The following is a 19,185-nucleotide window of genomic DNA, read 5'->3' as shown; positions in this document are numbered from 1 at the left end:
AATAAATAATAAAAATAATAAAAATAATAAATAGCTAGCTACTTCTTACTTAGTGAAAATACTTTAGCCTAAATAATTAATAATTTAATTAATGGTTGGAGTGGAAAAAAGTAAAAAAACCAAAACAAAACAAAAACTAAATCATTAGCTATTTTAACTAAGAATATAAAATGGCTAGCGTTGTTGAAATTCCTCTTAATTGTTCATCCTTGAGGCTTCAATTCAATAGATTTAACCGAGAGGAGCAAATTTGTTATAACTCGCAAATTGCGTTAATACAGAAATATGACTTTCAAATATTCGACCAACAACAGATCTCATTCTAATAAATATTTATTGGATTGTTTTCCCTTTGAACCCAAAAAATATATTTTATAAAGGTTTGATTGATGAAAAAAAAAAAAAAACCTTGTGAAAATATTTTCCTTCTCCCTCCAAAATACTCTTTTTTTAGGAGAATGATAATTTTAGTGAACACAAACACTCTTAAAAAACCTAAGATAGGAGGGGAAACATGTTTTTTTTTTTCACTTTCTTTGGAAAATAATTACTCCCATGAACCATTAGAAGCCCATTTGGAAAATATACTAAGTCTATGATTCTCATATTTAAATTTTAAATTTTATATGAAAGTTTTATACTGTAGTAAAATCAATAATTTAAGTTTTGAATATATGAAACAAACGAACTCTAAATCAACTCTTCTCAAGTTTAATTTTATCTGCAACCCTTTATTCGATTTTTCTCAATAATACGTATTCACATAAAAATGCCAAGTTTGATTTAAAATCACAAATGTTTCTAGAAGAAAATGTCTAGTGGACTAAGTTGTGATACTGAACAATATACTATTTATTGCATCAAACCTCTTCTCAAGCTTCGATTATATCCCTATTCGCAGCTCCAATGGTCTGACAAGAGATCCAGGACGTTGCGATAATCACATCTCTGCAAAATATACATCTATACGTAAAAAAGAGCAAGCAATTCTTCAGGGAAAAAAAACAGATCAATTGGAGATGCTCTATATTATTATCCTACTACTTTAGATTTTATTTACGTGCAATTATATTTGAAAAAATATAAAATTTATTTTTAAGAGTACATGAATCTAAATTTTTATACTTTATTTTTAATAAATACTCTTTTATTAATATAATTATTTGACTAAAAATGTTATGAATCAAAAATAAAAATAAAAATCTTAACTCATAAAAATTCTGACTCACTCGTGTACTTTCAAAAATATTTGTCAATTTTGAGAATTGAGAATGCAATAAACACAAAGTACAAAACAAAAGAAGGCCCATTAAAAAAAAATCACACCGACACAAGCTTTAATTCTAATAACTAGAGGAATGCCACTATTAAAGACTTGATTTATTCACATTTAGTTACATTGACGGAATGATAATACGAATGGTAATAAAAAGAAATTAGAATGTGCTGAAATCATAATAATTCTTTAATTTGATTGGAGTTATGAAATCAATACTTTAATAAGAAATATGTTGTTTAGTTGATGACAGAATAGAATGGAAATACACTGTATTTTAACAAAAAATACTCTTAATTAATAATCATATATAATTCAATACTTAATTAATTAAAACAGTAAAAAAATAATTTAATTATTGAAATAAACTTTTTATTTGAAGGATAAAAGTTAGAATTTCAATGGTAAAAAGAAATAATATTTGATTTTTTTAATATAATAATAAATTATCACATGCTCAAACATGATCACTTTTGGCATTTATCATGATATGTATCGAGTAAAATGATCACTTTAAACCATGTCAATAATAAAAATGAACCAATATATCATTTAACTACATATATAATCTCAAAATATAATCATACACCAAAACTAGTAGATTCACTTATATATAGCATCCATCATCTGCCAAGTCAAGCAAGTTCCTAATTAATACAATTTAACAAAGTTAAGCATAATCCTAATTACTTATAATATCAAAAGAGAAATGCATAGCACATACATTACAATATCAAAAGATAAATGTAACTATGAAACTAAACAACCACCCTTAAATATCACTAGCAAGAAAAACTCTAACCCACTCATCTTTTTTATCATTCATCAAGAATACTAAAAAAGTATGAAACTAAAACATCATCTTTTATCATCATGCAAGCTATTTTATGTCGTTCTATTGTATTAACGGTTGTGGTCTTTTATGTTTTTCCATCAGTATGTTTAAATACGATTCTCCAACGACGCAGTCACGTATTCTCTACAACCTATAAGATGCTCGACTAAGATTACTATTCGCTACTGTTGTCAGAAGAAGAGGAAGTTTAACCATGAACTCATCAAACTAATCCCCAAGACACTTGGCAGCATAATAAGAAAATTATCTTCTTTCTGGTGTTCCATTTGCTTCAAGTGAGACGCCTTGACCATAATTTGCTGGGATATTTTGGTTTTCCGGATCACCAGCGGTGGCAGAAGTAACTGTTGCATGGTCAGAATTACCAGAGGAACCACCAACAACCAGATGTTGATCTTGCCCCATCCTTTTGTCCGGAACAACATTATCTTCTTCGTTCACATCTATGACGATCGTTTTCTTTTGAGGACGTCATCTTTAGTACAAGAGGTGGCTCCCGGAGCACAATCATCATTGCTGTCAATGATGAGAATAGCTGCAAGAAACATATCTTAAAATAGATAATAAATTCCAAAAGTTGTCACACGGGTCAAATTTACAGTTTCATTTATCAATAATTAGTAATTTCTCATGCTTCCCATAACAGAAAATAATGAGATTTTTATTTTAAGGATTCGTCTCTGGTTTTGAATTATAATTTTTAATTTTTTACAGTATTTTTTTCTCACAAAAAATTTAAATTTTAAAAATCAAAATCATAATTCTAAATTTATAAATTAAACGTCCCGTAAATTTCCCAAAATAAGAGCGGTGGGATACTCAGAGAAGCATATGAAATTACTGTTTGTGTTTAAAAACGACACTGATATTATCACTTCACATTTGCTTAAAACCTTGGTTTGATTTTGACGTCCAGTTGCTATTTTGAATAATTAACGGTATATATTAACTTCGAACCTTCCTCGTGTGATAAAATGATATCTTACATGGAAAAAAAATGATCAAATCGCGCACGAAAAGATTCATACAACTATCTGGATTCCCACGCCAGTTGTTCCGACTCTAATATCCCAAGGTTGACCAAACTCAATTCACTGAAGATGTTGCTCCTAATTTTTGCCGCCAACAGACCATTACAACAAGGTGAGACTAACGTGCATTTGTATTTAGAAACATCTGTAGCAGGCGATGGCTAAATTTTTTATTCTAGTGTTTTGATTGTGAAACTTAGGATCGAAAAAAACACAAAGAAATCCTTATAAAACTACTAAAAATCTCACTAAATCAGGAAGATTAAACTCACAGGAATTAAAACAAACACATCAAAGGCACAACAACAGTTTTGGAGGGAAAAGACCCACAAAATTTTCCAAGAACCTAATCTCACCCTCGTGAATTCCCAATTCTCAAATCCATAACAATCTAAAATCCCAAAAAAAAAACAAGAAAAAGTACAGAGCAAGGAAGTACGCTAAAAGTACCTCTATTTTCAGCGTTTATAATCTTATGTATCAGCCTCCAACTACAAAATCCGTTCCTCCAACTTCCCAAATTCTCTCTTCCATAGCTCAAGCTCTTCCTCAACCCCTTCTTCGCAGACTCCAACTCCCCATTCTTCCTCTTAAACGCAACAAGATCAGAGCTTTTTTGGTTCTCCGCCATCTTAACTGTTCTGAGAAGCTTCTCGTACCTCTCTTTAGACTTCTTTGCACGCTCCTCTGCCAATTTCGCCCTTTCATCCACCATTGTCACTCTCCCACATTGCGTCGATGATCTCCCTCAGATCCTCGAGCGATCGACCTCCCTCAGATCCTCGAGCTCGGCGCACCTGGCCTTGAAACTCTTGAGCTCCTCCTCCGCTTCGGCCTTCTGGAATCGCTCAATCCCCAGAGGAGACGATTGAAAGGAAAAGGAGACGCAGAGATTTGGAGGAAAGAAGAAAAGGAAGCGAGAAGGAGATGAGCGGCCGCCTGAGGAGATCCTGTGGAGCTCGATACAAGATCCTATGGAGCTCGATTCAAACCGGTCGAGCAAGTAAAAGGGGGCTAAGGCTTCCTTTCTCTCAATCGGGGAGATTTTAGACAAAATTAATGAGGCTTATGAGGCTTGAATGGAAAAGCCTTTCCTTTACCCCGAGTGAATCGCAATTCACTCAAATTGAGTAAATGAGCTTTCCTACAAAAAGCCATTTCTGATCAAAAAAGTGGAACCAAAGGATGGAATTGGGTGGAATAGCCTTTCCTTTCCATTCCATTACTTCCAACCAAACACACCCTCATTTCCTTTCATTAGATTCGTTCCCTTCCTTTCTTCCTTGGAAAATCAAATAAAGAAGCTCAAAAAAAAAAAAAAAAAAAAAAGCAACGGGATTTAAAGGATAAAAAGGTAATAATTCGAAGCAGGAATAGTAATTTAGTAAATGAGTAAAAGCAAACACTAAATATTAAAAATAACTGAATGTGTTCTCAACCTATTCCAAATCAAAACTGACTCCATGACTTCTCGGTTCAAGACATAAGATCTAAAATTTACACTCAAAAAGACATAACATTAAAAATAGTTTTTAACGTTCATGTGGATAATCAGGATAGCCCGCCACTCAATCTTTTTAAGCGATATCAGTCCCCCAACGGATGTAACGCGGTGATGGGAGAAATGGAAGAACCTCATTTACCACCCAAGGTTGGGAACTGACCAGGATCTTCGATGGATGGGGCTGCCACATTGCTAGATGAGTAACCTCCGCCATATCCACCTCTTGAACCACGGCCACGGCCTCGACCACGACCACCAGGGGTATAGTACCTCTCCCCTTCAGCTGGCTTCAGAAACTCATTGATGCTGAGAGACTACAACCAAAAATGTATTCAATTGTTAGTATTGTGAACCCGATAAGTATTGTAACATAGAAAAGCAGACAATAAATCTGCACGCTTACAAACTTCAATGAAGACATGGGCGCATGCAAGAAATAAATAAATAGACGAATAATTAAATAAATAATTATGCAGAAACAGGGACAAAACATTTAAAGAAAAAAAAAAAACAAAAAGAAAAGATAGAAGAAACCTTCTTTGCTTTCTCTTCCTTTTCAGCTGCCTCTTTACGCTTATCCTTTTCAGAACCCTGAAAAGCAAATGCAGTGTAAATATAAAGAATGTGTCGTGTGAAATAAATTATCCTTCTCACAGGTGGTAAGCATAGCATTACCAGTTTGATGAAGATTTCATCATTTCCCTTTTTACTTGAAAGCTGTTGCATGGACTCAAATTCTTTTGAGTCAACCTTCCTTTCCTCAGTCTTCAGGGCAAGCAGAGCCTTTCTCTTCTCTTCAAGGACCTTCTCATATTCTTCTAGGGTCATCTCCTATCAAAACAAGCAACAAGGATACAAACATAACAATTAGATGATGAAGGTACTGAAAAAATGATGTCCTAGAGTCACAAATACATATTCAAGACACGCTCCTATGCTTTTGATAATAGTCACATGTAATTGCAACATATAGAAAGGCATAGCTATTAGTGGCACAATATACACAGAAAACAAGAAATTTAATTGAAGCAGTGCCAAAGATTAATCGACACTGTGTAGTGTGGGTGCCAAGCACTCGTGTAAGACAACCAAATATCTCTTCAATAGTCCATCGACAAGTAACATGAGGATAGGACCCGTTAGTTAATGCATTAGCTATGCTCAAATGTATTAAAAAAATAATAATAAAATAACATTTAACCAAGAAATTTGATTATAACCTTGTCTTCCGGCTCCTTCTCTTCTGCCTCCTTCTCAGGCTTTTCCTTGTTGGCATCCGAAGCTTCCTCATCTCCCAACTTCTCAGCATCAACATTCTTTTCATTTTCCACAACAGGCTCTTCAACCTCCCTAATTTAGCAAAAATGGGCAATATACAAATCAACATAACACATAACACATAACAATAATAAGTACCATAGTATCAAATTGAGTCCATGAATATTAAATAGAAATTAGATGCTTACGGAGCAATCTCATCAGTGGGAGTTCCCCAGTTCCCACGACCAGACCCTTCCCGCTTCAACTCATTTCTGTTTATATAAAGTGCAAAAGTTATCAACAAGGTTTTAAAAGGCGGAATCGGGCCTTAAAGGCGCTGCTGAGGAAATGCCAATAAACAAAATTTAAAAAAAAAAATAGTTATGAAAACTAAATCCACATACTCAATAATCATTAAAAACAAGAAATTTAACCAATCCATCCACAAAAAGACAAGTCCATTTCACTGTTAGGGGCATAATTAAGATTGTTCATTTGTCTTTTTTGAGTTAGGGTGACTTAAGTTCAGATCTTAATTTGAGTTGAGATGTATTTAAGTATGGTTTGAGTTGGGACTCTAATTTGAGTTTGTGTTTGGATGTGCACATTTTGAGTTATGGTTTGAATTGACAATCTATTTTAATTTGTGTTTGGGTAGGTCAAAACTTGAATTTGTATTTGGATAGTATTTTAATAAAAACTCAATGGTGATGAAAAATTTTAATAGGGTATATGAGTGGGATTTTATTCGTCTCTTCATTGTGAACGCATAGAAAAAAAATCATCTCAATCGAAATTAAAACGAAAAAGTCATGGCGCTTTTAAGAATAAAAAAAATATTATTCATTAACTTGAGTTTGAGTTTAGGAACTTGAGTTAAAGGGGGAACTTGAACTCAGATTTTAACCCCAAACTCATGCTAAAACTCAAGTTCAAACTCAACTTTAAAAAAAAAAACATGAACTTGAATAAAGTTGTAACATGAGTTCAAATTTTTTTGAGTTTGGGTGCAAATAAACAAGCCCTAAAAATTGCTTCCTTCTGATGTTTCTTAGGCCTTTTTTATTTTTTTATTTTTTATTTTTATTTTTTGCGGCTGGTCTGGTTGTTGGAAGGAGAGATGAGAAGGAGAGAACGTGAAAGAGGAGGCTGCTCTCTCTGATTTCTTTAGTTCTTTTAAATGATTAAGGGCCTAGTAAATATGTGCTGCTTTCAAATTTTCGGCCCAACTGATAATTTGGTTAAAAAACCCCTACAAAAACTAGTAACAAAAGAGGCGTAAGCCTCATCCACCGCTTGAGGCGCAGCTTCCATTCGTGTGCCTCACATGGATGAGGTGTAAGCCTCACATGGATGAGGTGTAAGCCTCACCTCCCATCCCGTGAATTTTGATCGCCTTGCAATGAGGCACACCCCGAGGCGAGGCGCTTTTAAAAACAATGGTTATCAGAATAACTAGGCAGCCATGAGTGATAACTAAATGGCAGAACAAAATGAAGAAACACTCACCCATGTCCAGTACCACTGCGGCAATGGTTATCAGAATAACTATGCAGCCATGAGTGATAACTAAATGGCAGAACAAAATGAAGAAACACTCACCCACGTCCAGTACCACTGCGGCGCTCATATATCCTCCTAGGGCGTTCTCCTTCCACAGCCTCACCATTGCTAAAACCACCACGGCGGCCACCACGGAATGAACCACGAGGCGAACCATAGCCACGCCTTTCAGTGGGCTTCCCTGAGTCCCCCTCCTCAGACGGCCTGTACCCTCCAGAAAACCCATTGTTGTTGCCAAATGAATTATCGCTGTTGTTAGAATCTCTGTTGAATCCACCTCCACCACGACCACGTCCACCATAGCCGCCACGTCCACCACCGCGACCTCCTCCACGGCTAGTTTCATTCTTGGCCTCCTTCACTGCACAAATAGCCAAACAAAGATATAAAATCTAAACGCAAAAATCCACGCAAAGCACAGTATTAGATACGATTAATGTGTTATGCATGTCACCTATAACATTAATAGGAGTAGTTCTGGAACATCGTGCCGGTTTGAATGAACAGACCACAAACTTAAAACACCTAGAAGAAAACAATCCACCAACAAAAATAACTAAATTCTGAATAATGCCCTTGATAATTAAAAAGTAACATACGCGCAAAAGCATACAAGTCCAGACAACAGTAATGACATGAGAGGCTTTATGCAAAAGTAACTTACATTCTCCATAAAATAAATTAACGTTCAAAAAAGAAACTTCCATCGGTTAAAATTGAGAAAAATTCAAAGAATATTCCCTTCATTAATAAAGCCACCGACCGACTACAATCCATCAGCATAACAGCACATATCCAAGTGAAAAAGAAAAGTTCTGATTCCCAATAATCGGAAAAACACAACTGGATTTAATTACGACATTTTAGAATCAGTAAGCTAAATTTTTTTTTAAAAAATGTAACACCAAAATCCTGCGATTTAAGGGTATAAACATATGAAAGCGAAAAAAGAGTACAAGAACTACACATAAACAATACATAAATCTAAAGGTACAATATTTTCACTTTTCTCAGCAAACAAAGAGAGAGTTTAGTACAAACCAATCCACAATCCAAATCCGAAGTCACAATAAGAAAAATACAATAAGAACAGAGGCTCACCGGCTTGGGCAGGAGGGAGCGGCTTGGAAGGCAGCTTGGCGGGCTTAGCCGGCTGAGCCGCCGCCGGAGCCTGCGGCTTCTTCGGCTGAGCCGGAGGGAGCTTCTGCTGAGCAGCAGCTATGAGGAGGCTTGGGTCCTCGTTGTCGTCATCTAACAAGAGATCGAAAGGATTCGCGGTCGCCATTTCTTGAGCTCCGAAATTAAAAAATCCGATCCAAAAACCCTAGAACTCTCGCGAACCTTCCTTCGAACAGCAACCACGGAATCCTCAGTTCTTATTCGAATCCATCGATCGACGATTGCGAAATAGTTAAAAAGATAGTAGGATTGAGTGTTTGGGTGAGAGGAAAGTGATGGAAAGTAGAGAGAGAGAGTTAGAGAGAGTTAGAGAGAGAGAGAATGAAGCGAGCAAGTGATTATGAGGCTGTGGAAAACCCTAGCCAAAGCGGCAGAGAAATAAGAAAGTGGCTAAACCTAATCTTAAAAACCCTACTGGGTAGTTTTAGGTTGCGGCCGGGTTCACTTTAACTACGTTGTGTTCGTCGTCACGGCCCACATGAGTACGTCCGATTTGGCAAATTTTCATAAAAACAAACGGAAAAAAAAAATACTAATCAGTAATTAATTTCCTTATAGAAAATTAGCTTAATATTCTTACAGAAAAAAGGGGGCCAAATATTCCCTTCGACGACAAATTGAATATTATATTACATTACATATATAAAGTGGTGGTGAGGTATCATTTTATCATAAAGCGGAAAATTTAAGTATATTTTTCACTAAGTGGAATCATAACTCAAATTTATTAACAGTATTTTTTTTTATAAAAATTAAAATTTAACTTTTTTATTATATATTGAGTTTGAGTCTACTTTTTTAAGGGTTTGAATTTTTTGACTAAGGAAAAAAATACTAAAGGCGTATCCGCATAAGAGAAAGGGCGCTATGAATTTTAGATATCATAATATTAGAGGTAGAAGTTGAGGTCTAAAGATTAATTTTCCTCAGCTCTAAATTTCAAGAAAGAAAATATATCATTTAATTTTAGTTTTAATTTTCCAAGAAATATGTCACGTAATTTGGCATCCAAAAACAAAACTGTACATGTTAGTTTTAGATAACAACAAAACATGAATAAATTATGTTTTCAGCAACAACAAAAAGAAAGTCAATAAATTTATTTTTTAAAACAAAAAAATATATATTTTCTTTAGTGAATTAGTGCGGAGAAGTGTATTGCTTAAACCAGTCCAGCACACAGCTGCATTGGCACGCATTTCATGGCTGCTGGGTGTTTGAGGTTGGTACAGCCCATTATGATCACAGATTGGGCCGGGCTTCCAATCAAAGACGAGCAGTTTCCAAGGATTGGGCCAGCCTCACCATCCGTCCTCTGCGCAATTTGTCGCTGAGGGAATGTGTAAATAGAGTATTTATGAAACAAAAATAAGTAAATAGTAGATTTTAAATCTATTTTTACGATTAATAAAATATTTTTTTCACGTGATTTTTCTTTTTACAACTGTTATTTACTTAATTTAATTTTAAAAATATATTATTTACTCTAATTTTCGTTTGCTCTTTGCATATTCTAAATTATTTTAGATTTTTATCGTTGTGTCGTAGATTGAGAGAAGGGTGGAGGCGAAAAAGGTCAAGGAACTTCTGGAATTAAAGATCTCTTATGAGCATAAAGAGATGATAACTGAGCTCTTTAGGTTTCATTTGGTAAGAGGGATGAAGAGGAAGGATGGACATGATTGGGTGGATGGAGAATGTAAAGAATGGAGAGGATTATAATAAGAGTATGTTTATACTTCACGAAATTAATTCGTGAATCATATCACGAACCTACGAAATGGCGACACATGGTCAGTGCGTCATAACTACACACGAGCAAATTACCAAAAAGTCCAGAGTTTCATTTCCTTCTTTTTTTCGCTAAAATGAGAATTCATTCACAAAATAAAAGAAAATCTAACAATACATAAAAGAGCTTTGGCTCTTTTTTATGAGGTTGCCCCGTGGCAGCCCCTCAATTAGCTCTTTTTTATTTTTTATCTTTATTTCTTTGTGAATTTTTTTGTTACATTTTATTTTTTTATCTATTTTTTAAAATATAATGTTCCTCACACTACTCCTATAAGAGTAATTTTTTCGCATGTATTCTTATTTTATTTTTAGTTAGTTAAAATAATTTTTTTCAAATGTGTCCCGACTTAATTTTTTCGTCAATTGTTATCTTTACACATATTTATTTTTAAAATAAATTTAAAAATCTTTAATTGGTTGTATAAGTGAATTTCTCATTATTTGGTAAACAATAAGCTCTTCAAGTGTCTTCAATATAGAAATACGTGCAGAGTACGTTACAAAATTAGTAATAAAGAAAAACAGACAAAGGAATTCTCCTCCTTCCACGCCTTTTCCTCTGTCCTTCAACCCCTCATCAGATTTGCAGCAATATTACTCCATCTTTCTCATCCCTAAAAAACAATACTTAAAAAATTTCCTCATCTCTCATCCCTTAAAAAACAAAATTTATAGTGGGTGCATTTAGTAGTGCTTCTTGGAGCCCAAAATCACTTCTCTAGCCATCAGAAGCTGATAATGGTGTTTGGTAAAAACCATAAAAAGTTATCTTTAAAGAATTTTTAAAGAATCTGCAGCTAAAATAAAAAACAGCCCAAAGACAACTTTGACTTTTAAATTATGCGGGAATCAACATAGTACAATTAATGATTATCAACAAAGTTATATTAAATAATTAATTAATAATTAATAAATAGATATACTTAATAACTAATAACTATTAAATAGATAGTAATTATTTAATTATTAATTAAATATTAATTTATTACTATCAAGCTTTTAATTTTGTTAATTATAATCTATTAATTAGTAAATAGTTGGTAAATAAAAAATAAATAGTAATTACTTAATTGATAATTAATATTAAATTATAATTATCAATATGTAATGTATTAATCAATGATAATTAATAATTTATGATTAGTAATTAATCATTATAAAAATAATAATTATCAGATATATTAAATAATAGTTTATTAAATAAACATTAGTAATTAATCAACTAATTATTTAATTATGTAACTAAAAGTTAATAATTACGTACAATCTAATAAATATAAGTACATTACTAACATAGTAATTACTTATAATTAGTTACTAATTACTATTTTTAATTATTTAGCATATTAACTTATTATATATATTTTTTAATTACTAATGTACTCATTAATGATAATTTATCCATTATTATTATATTATTAATATATTAATTTTTATTTGCTAAATAATTATTAATTATTAATTATTTTATATATTAATTTAAAATTATTAATTACGGTCATCTTAACTACCCACAGTAATTCAACCACAGAATTTACCAAACACTATTACACTGCTTTTGGAACTAACAACACTTGTATAATTACAGTTTACCAAAACTATTGTTTCCTTCAGCATAACTAAAAGTAATTTTTTCATAATCTACAACACTACCAAACTGGCTCAATATAGTATGCTAGATTTAAGGGCTTTGGTTTTTTTTTTTTTGGCAAGGCAGAATTCGTTCAACAGCCCAACGCCCCAAAGGAAGATAAAAACTAAAGGTGCGTTTGGTTACAGTGAGGGAATGGGAATGAGAATGGTAATGAGAATAGAATGGAAAAGAAAATTGATTCATTTATTTGGTTGTAATTTTAAGAATTCTCTCGAATGGAACATAAATATTTTCATGTTGACAAACTTACCCTTATGTTATATATAAAACTAATATTTTATCTATCAATATAATATATAAAATGTAATATAATATAATAAAGAAGACGAACTCAGGTATAGCGATTCTTATTGTTTATGTCGATGACATTGTTGTTACTGGGGATGATGCAGAAGCTATATCATATAAAAAAAAGCAGCTAAGAGATAAATTGGATATAAAAGATCTTGGAAAGTTGAAGTATTTTCGGGGCATCGAAACAAATAACCAGCCAACTATATATGCAGCCTGCCTTCCTCTCATCTTCCTTATAGAACCTTAGAATTAACGAGATCTAGAGTCTTGGATGAATCCTCTTGAAATGGGTCGATCAACCCTAGAAGACTCGATGGCTTAACAGCCCAGTGAATAACCTGATTCAGAGAGATAACCCGGTCTTTAGCCCCTCACAAATGAAATTCTCAAAATCCATTGAAGAAAGAAAAAAGAATGTATTTTTCTGAAATAATTATTATTCAGAATTGTAATTTGCAGTAGTATAAGTATAGCCGGTGACCTGTAATAAAATTAAATGGAGACCATTTGTAAGCAACCTCTACCCCACAACATTCAATATTAAATCAATATATTATAATTTATAACTATATTATAAATTAATTATTATATTATTATAACTATATTATATTATAATATTTTTTATTATATATTATATTATATTATATTATAAGATATAACTATTATATAATATATTTTAATTATATTATAATATTGAAGGGTAATTATGGAAAAAAATAAAAAAAAATAACTTAGAATGGTCATTCCTCCCATATGAGGAAGGAATGTTGATTCACCCAAAATGGGTGAATGACCATTCCTTTTGAATGATCATTCATTTCTTATAAATTCAACCAAATATCAAACAAGAATTCCATTCCATTCTATTCTATTTCATTCCTTTCCACCCAACCAAACACACCCAGGGATATGTCATTTATAGTGTTTCTTTCTTCTCAACTCCCAATTGTTTTCTTTTGGTGTTCTTTAGCCTTTCTTTATTCATGCATGTTTTGTTTCAATGATCCCAAAACAATTTTTTTCTCACTTTCTTTTAACAGCGGCACCATCGCCGTCGTTGCCGCATGTTCTCCTAGTCTATCCTCACCACGTTCTTTTTTAGCAGTGGCATCGTCATCGTCACCATTGTCGCCCTTGCCACAGTTTCTCCCGGTGCTCACCATGTTCTCTAGCGTTCTAACCCAATTATTTCTCTCCTCTAGCTGACCTCTAGAGAAGCATGAGGAAGAAGAATTCTCATATTACTCTTATTCAGTTTTTTTCATTTTATTTTATTTTTCTTAAAAAATGAGGTGCACATGAGTTCCCTTTAGTTTCTTACATTTCATGAAATTCGAGTTAATGAATTTTCGTGAAGAGTATAATTTCTCTTATAATAATCCCTTACGTTGTTTGATAGGAGAGATTGAGATTTAAAAGGATAAATGATAGTTTTGTATTTAATTGCTATATTGTTTATTTTATTATTTATTAAAAATTACTTTTGAAAGGTAAAAAAGTCATTTTATTTTAATTTTTAGATGGATTAGTTGATCAATCCATTAATGAAAGGATCCAAAATGGTGGGTCCAGAGGGAGAGTCTCTCTCTCATATTCTCCTTCTTACCAAACAAGAGATTCACTCTTTCTCTCCACCCATCTCCCTCCCTCCTACCAAACATTGTTGGTTTTGAAAATGATTTTTTATGCGGAAATGTATATCTAACGGATCATGTATAATATAAATTTTAATAAACCTTTCAGATACTCTATAAAATATATTAATTTATGCACGAATAAATTTATCAAAATAATTTATGAATAAAATTAGCTAGCGAACGATTAGGTCTATAACTTGAGTTTTTTGACCACAAACGTTCCTCGCTCCAAGCTTGTTTGGAATACCCAAATCTTTCTCATCAATTCTTTAAATCTACGAAGATGTGTGTGGGCACACCTGAAACAAAATAGGATTAGCACTCAAAACACTTAAGTCTTCCACGAACATTAATACATGCACGACGTGGAACTGAGAATAGATTAACTTTTCTTCTTTTTTTCTCTTTTTTTCTTTTGGAGGTTACTTGGTTGTCATTTGTATGTTACACGATGTCTAACATAATATTACACGCCCGTGGCGGCCATGTTACATGCCTATCTCCTAGGGGAAAGGAGAAAAAATTGTGTTCTATAATTTTCTACAACCTCCTGTTTATAGGGTACCTCTTAGAGTCTTAAAGAAACTCTATACAAAATTTTTCCTTTATCTAGTTGTCTAATTTTGACTCAAATTCAAATTCCAATTAAAATCAAACTTAATTTAATTTGAATTCCAATTTGATAACTTATCAAATAAGTCCAGTGTTGGGCGTGTGACACTTGTAATCTCCATCACATGTGTGTTTCAAAATTCAAATTAAATAATCACATTATTCAATATTTAATTAAATAATTTGAGTGTTTTATTTTTGAATTTTATAATTCTAAAATTCTCATTTTACTCTTAGTGTCTTGTAGAATTACAATGACGATTCGGAGATTCATAGACTTATAATTCCGAGCTCCAATAAAATTAATAATTAATTAAAACACTCTAATTAGTTACTTAATTCTTATTAATTTTAAAGTTACTCCACTATAAACTTGGAATTGCACTCTCATAATTATAGACATAATTTACTTCCAAACTATGAAGTGTCTATTTGATATAGTCATTACATATAGATCAATCCTCCATAAATAATTCATAATTAGAGTTAGGTGAAATCTATTAACCTCTCTAATTACATTTTTATCCTTGAGTATCATTGAGTCTCTAATGGACAGTGATTCATAAAACAAATTCATGAATCGGAGCTCCTACTAATCAAAGTACCAAATCAACTCCAAGAGAATTATTTATCTGCTTCTTTCTCAAGAAGAACTGGATTTTATCTCGTATATTAACATTCTCAGCTACCCACTTCATCATATCTCCAAGATACAAGGAATAGAATTTAACAATCTCAAAATCCGTACTGAGTAAGTCAAAAGACACAAATCCACAAATAATAGTCTGCTAATAACTCAGAATTAAGATTGTTCTATATATGACTATCGGTAAACTCAATTAGAATTTTTATATTTAACGAAAATGATCAAAAATTCATATTGTGTCTGTGTCCCGATTCCACATAATCTCATTATGCGTAACACACTCATTTAATATCTCGTCATATTAACAATGCGCATAACGCCGTTCCATTCCGAATGGGAATGACATGTATTAGTAATGTTTTAATTAAAGATTCTGAACTTTAATTAAATTCATTACGAACATTGTTTTGATTATTATTCTTAAATATTATCCTCTCGTATATAACATTTATATACAATATTTACGACCATATAAATTATCATGAAATTTTCAATGATATTCATAAAATATTCAATAATATATGCACGAATAAACTCTTTTATTAAATTAATAATAAATAACATATTACATCTCATATTTTTAGAACATCATTCCCAACAAACATATCTAGAAAAAGAAAAAAAAAACTCCCAATCCGCCCAACGTGGTCAGGTCCACATCATCAACCGATCATGATCGGGCCTAAACCTTTTATTATTTGTTTAGAAGGGAGATTCGTGTCATGGTTCGAATTATGGTTTATGGCTCGCTACATTATTTTCTCTCATAAAAAATACACGTAAAATGAGAATAATTTTGAATTGTGATTCTGAATTCACGAATCAAACGTCGTCCGCCCTAACTTGCAACAACGATGTAATGAGGAGATCAAGAAGGAATATTCCCAACCTAGACCTCAGCTTCCTCAATGCTCTTGTAGGTGGTAGCAAGGATTATTGATCAATTTTGATGGTTTTTGTGTATACTAATATGGAATTAGGAATATGCGTAATTAGAGCTGCTTTTTACATATCTCTCATTATTTGAGATTCATATTCACTTCTTTGAGCTTATATTGAATCGATAAATATGTTTGAATGTCTATCTTTTTAATGTAATATATATATATATATATATAAATATAAGGCATGCTTCACGCAGTTTGACATTCTAATCCTTAAAAATTTAGATAGTTTTATATCTGGATTTGTGTACAGCGAAAATGTTGCTAATGCATGAAGCTATATGGCACCTGCTGAATCATATGGAGTTTGTAACTAGGCGCCACGCTCACAGAGAAAATATTTGAACATTTCGTTAGAGTTAGATTACCGGACGCGTATTGCACTTTGAGTCAATAGCTAGTAGTACTATCAACAAAAGATATGGAAATTACGGTGAATACTTTTTCATGCATTGCCACATACCCGGAATATCAACTAAAGAATGAACATCTGAACTAAGCCCATGGCATAATCATGGATTGACGATATGGAATTATGGACACAAGGCGGAGACATACCAAACTGAGGCCTTGTTCACTTTATGAATTTGAATTTTCAATTTGAGTTGAGATGTGACATTTCTTAAGAGTTTTTAACTGTAGCAGAAAAAGTTAAATGTGATATTTTCTGAGAACTTTTAACTGTAAAAACTTAAAATTGAAAACTCAAATCGGTAAAATAAATTAGACCTTAATAATAACTAAAGATCATTGAATGACCAGGAAATAGTATTGAACAAGCAAGGCTAGCCCTTATTAATAAAGCTTTAGCTTTGCCTTTCTAATCGGCATCTTTTAAGTATTTCATTATCATAATGAGAAAGATCCCCCACACTAGCTTGAGAAGATGTGTATATGGCAACTCTTAACGAGAAGATATCAATTTTCAATATGTCTTTAATTTAGGGAATTGTGGTTTTTATTGGTACTATAAATGCAATTAGTTGTTTACTGGGTTTAATTCTACGAAATTTGGGCTTTTTGAACTTACACGCGCGAGATAAGGCACGAGTGGGAAAACTAGAAAAAAAATAACCTTGTTATGAGAAAATTAAGTGTGGAATTTTACCTTATATTCTTAAATTATATTATTTTTAATTAAATAATTATATTAAATAAAAGGTATTAATCAAGAGTATAAAGTAAAAATCTAAATTGATACATTTTAAGAATAAATTCTATCAATTTTTTTTATAAAGTACATCTGTCAATTGTACTGATAGAAATAATCAAGATTTAATTCTACGAAATTTGGGCTTTTTGAACTTACACGCGCGAGATAAGGCACGAGTGGGAAAACTAGAAAAAAAATAACCTTGTTATGAGAAAATTAAGTGTGGAATTTTACCTTATATTCTTAAATTATATTATTTTTAATCAAATAATTATATTAAATAAAAGGTATTAATCAAGAGTATAAAATAAAAATTTAAATTGATACATTTTAAGAATAAATTCTATCAATTTTTTTTATAAAGTACATCTGTCAATTGTACTGATAGAAATAATCAAGATATATGTCAAATTCAATGACTTTTTTCGTTGAAAATTTCATCAAAGTGCATTTTCAAAGAAACAATCTTCAATGTGTCACACTTGCACAATACTCTGATGATTTGATGACCGTTAAAACCAATTGTCAAATTCACTTTTCGTAATAAATATTCTGAAAAATTAATAGCTAATTTGAAAAGACCGACTTAAAGTATTCACAGGTCAATGATTATAATAACTGTAAGTACTCTAAACCGACTAAACCGATTGTATATGATTTGATTTGATTTAATATATCTTAACATTTCAAACCAATAAAATTAAGCCAACTAAAAATAGATTAACAGAAAACATATTTTGTTTGATTTGCGGTAATTTTTCTCATCAAGACCGACCATGACCAGTCTTTAAATATTGCTTCTATTTAATTAATATTCTCCATTTTAGTTATTTTCCCCTTAGTTCCATCTAATTACAAAAGATCACTGCTAATAATCTCTCCTTTTTCACGTTGACAGCAATTCAATTGGTCAACATGAGTTTTCCCTACTTGTAAACTAAACGAATGTTTACAAGATATTTAGGTAATATGTTATGGTTTTTAAAGTTAGATTGATTTTTTTTATGAGTACTAAAACTATTATAAAATATATCACAATGACATCTTTTTTTAAGTTTTGTATTTTAACTAAAATTATGTTCATATTTTTATGCGTTATTCAATATTTTAGATTTTGTAAGACGTTTTATGATTTTTCAGGTATATATTTATTATTTTTACGTTTTTTAAATATTTTTTAACTATGATATTTTATGTAATAGTTATGTCCCCAATGTTGACTACCGGCAAAATTCGCCAAGCCCAACTTCGCTAGAGGTGATGATTAATAACGAAAAGCAATAGCCAATAGTACTTGACCGATTAATAAGTCTGCTCGACTGATGACTGAAAATAATTTGATCATTTGCAACCGTGGCTGCCGATGATCATGGACTTATGAACATGAAATTCATGGTACAAAGTCAAACATGGGAACAGAGTACCCAGCATTAATTGTACTAGTTTCAAATTAATGTATATGCAACTTGCGACATTATATATTTATATGTGTGTATATATTTATGCAGTCTTTTAATTAGTAAATCCAAATGGGTCATTATCTTACCAAAACAGACAATGAATAGGAACTTTCCTTGATCAAACAAATCAGACTCGGGCATTTCTTTTTCCTATTGTGTGGGTGAGATAAGATACCGAGTACCACCAAAAATAATTCGGATGGATAACTACACTTTTTGGAAATATAATATAAAATAATATAAGATTCTTAATCATTTTAGAATATAAGTTTTTTTTTTTTTTTTTTTTTTACAAACACCCCTTTTAGATTTTAAGTTTTAA

The 19,185-nt window shown here is 31.9% G+C and overlaps 1 protein-coding gene across 2 annotated transcripts; it reads right to left on the bottom strand.

Annotated features, from left to right (window-relative positions):
- Nucleotides 1-4,543: 4,543 nt before the first annotated feature.
- On the bottom strand, nucleotides 4,544-9,029 carry LOC21406776 (RGG repeats nuclear RNA binding protein A). Of its 2 annotated transcripts, XM_024171082.1 has the most exons (7): nucleotides 8,592-9,029; nucleotides 7,530-7,851; nucleotides 6,134-6,199; nucleotides 5,888-6,017; nucleotides 5,343-5,498; nucleotides 5,202-5,258; nucleotides 4,544-4,981 (listed from the first exon to the last, which is right to left on the bottom strand). In XM_024171082.1, the coding sequence occupies exons 1-7, from the start codon at nucleotides 8,773-8,775 to the stop codon at nucleotides 4,799-4,801; spliced, it is 1,098 nt and encodes a 365-aa protein (XP_024026850.1). In that variant the 5' UTR covers nucleotides 8,776-9,029; the 3' UTR covers nucleotides 4,544-4,798. The 2 variants fall into 2 exon arrangements, with proteins under 2 accessions (XP_024026850.1, XP_024026851.1); XM_024171083.1 differs by lacking the exon at nucleotides 6,134-6,199.
- Between the last annotated feature and the right edge of the window lie 10,156 nt (nucleotides 9,030-19,185).

Source organism: Morus notabilis, unplaced genomic scaffold (assembly GCF_000414095.1).
Source record: "Morus notabilis unplaced genomic scaffold, ASM41409v2 Scaffold789, whole genome shotgun sequence".
NCBI lineage: Eukaryota > Viridiplantae > Streptophyta > Magnoliopsida > Rosales > Moraceae > Morus > Morus notabilis.
Note: the sequence above shows the minus strand (reverse complement) of the source record. Positions and strands in the feature narration are given on the sequence as shown.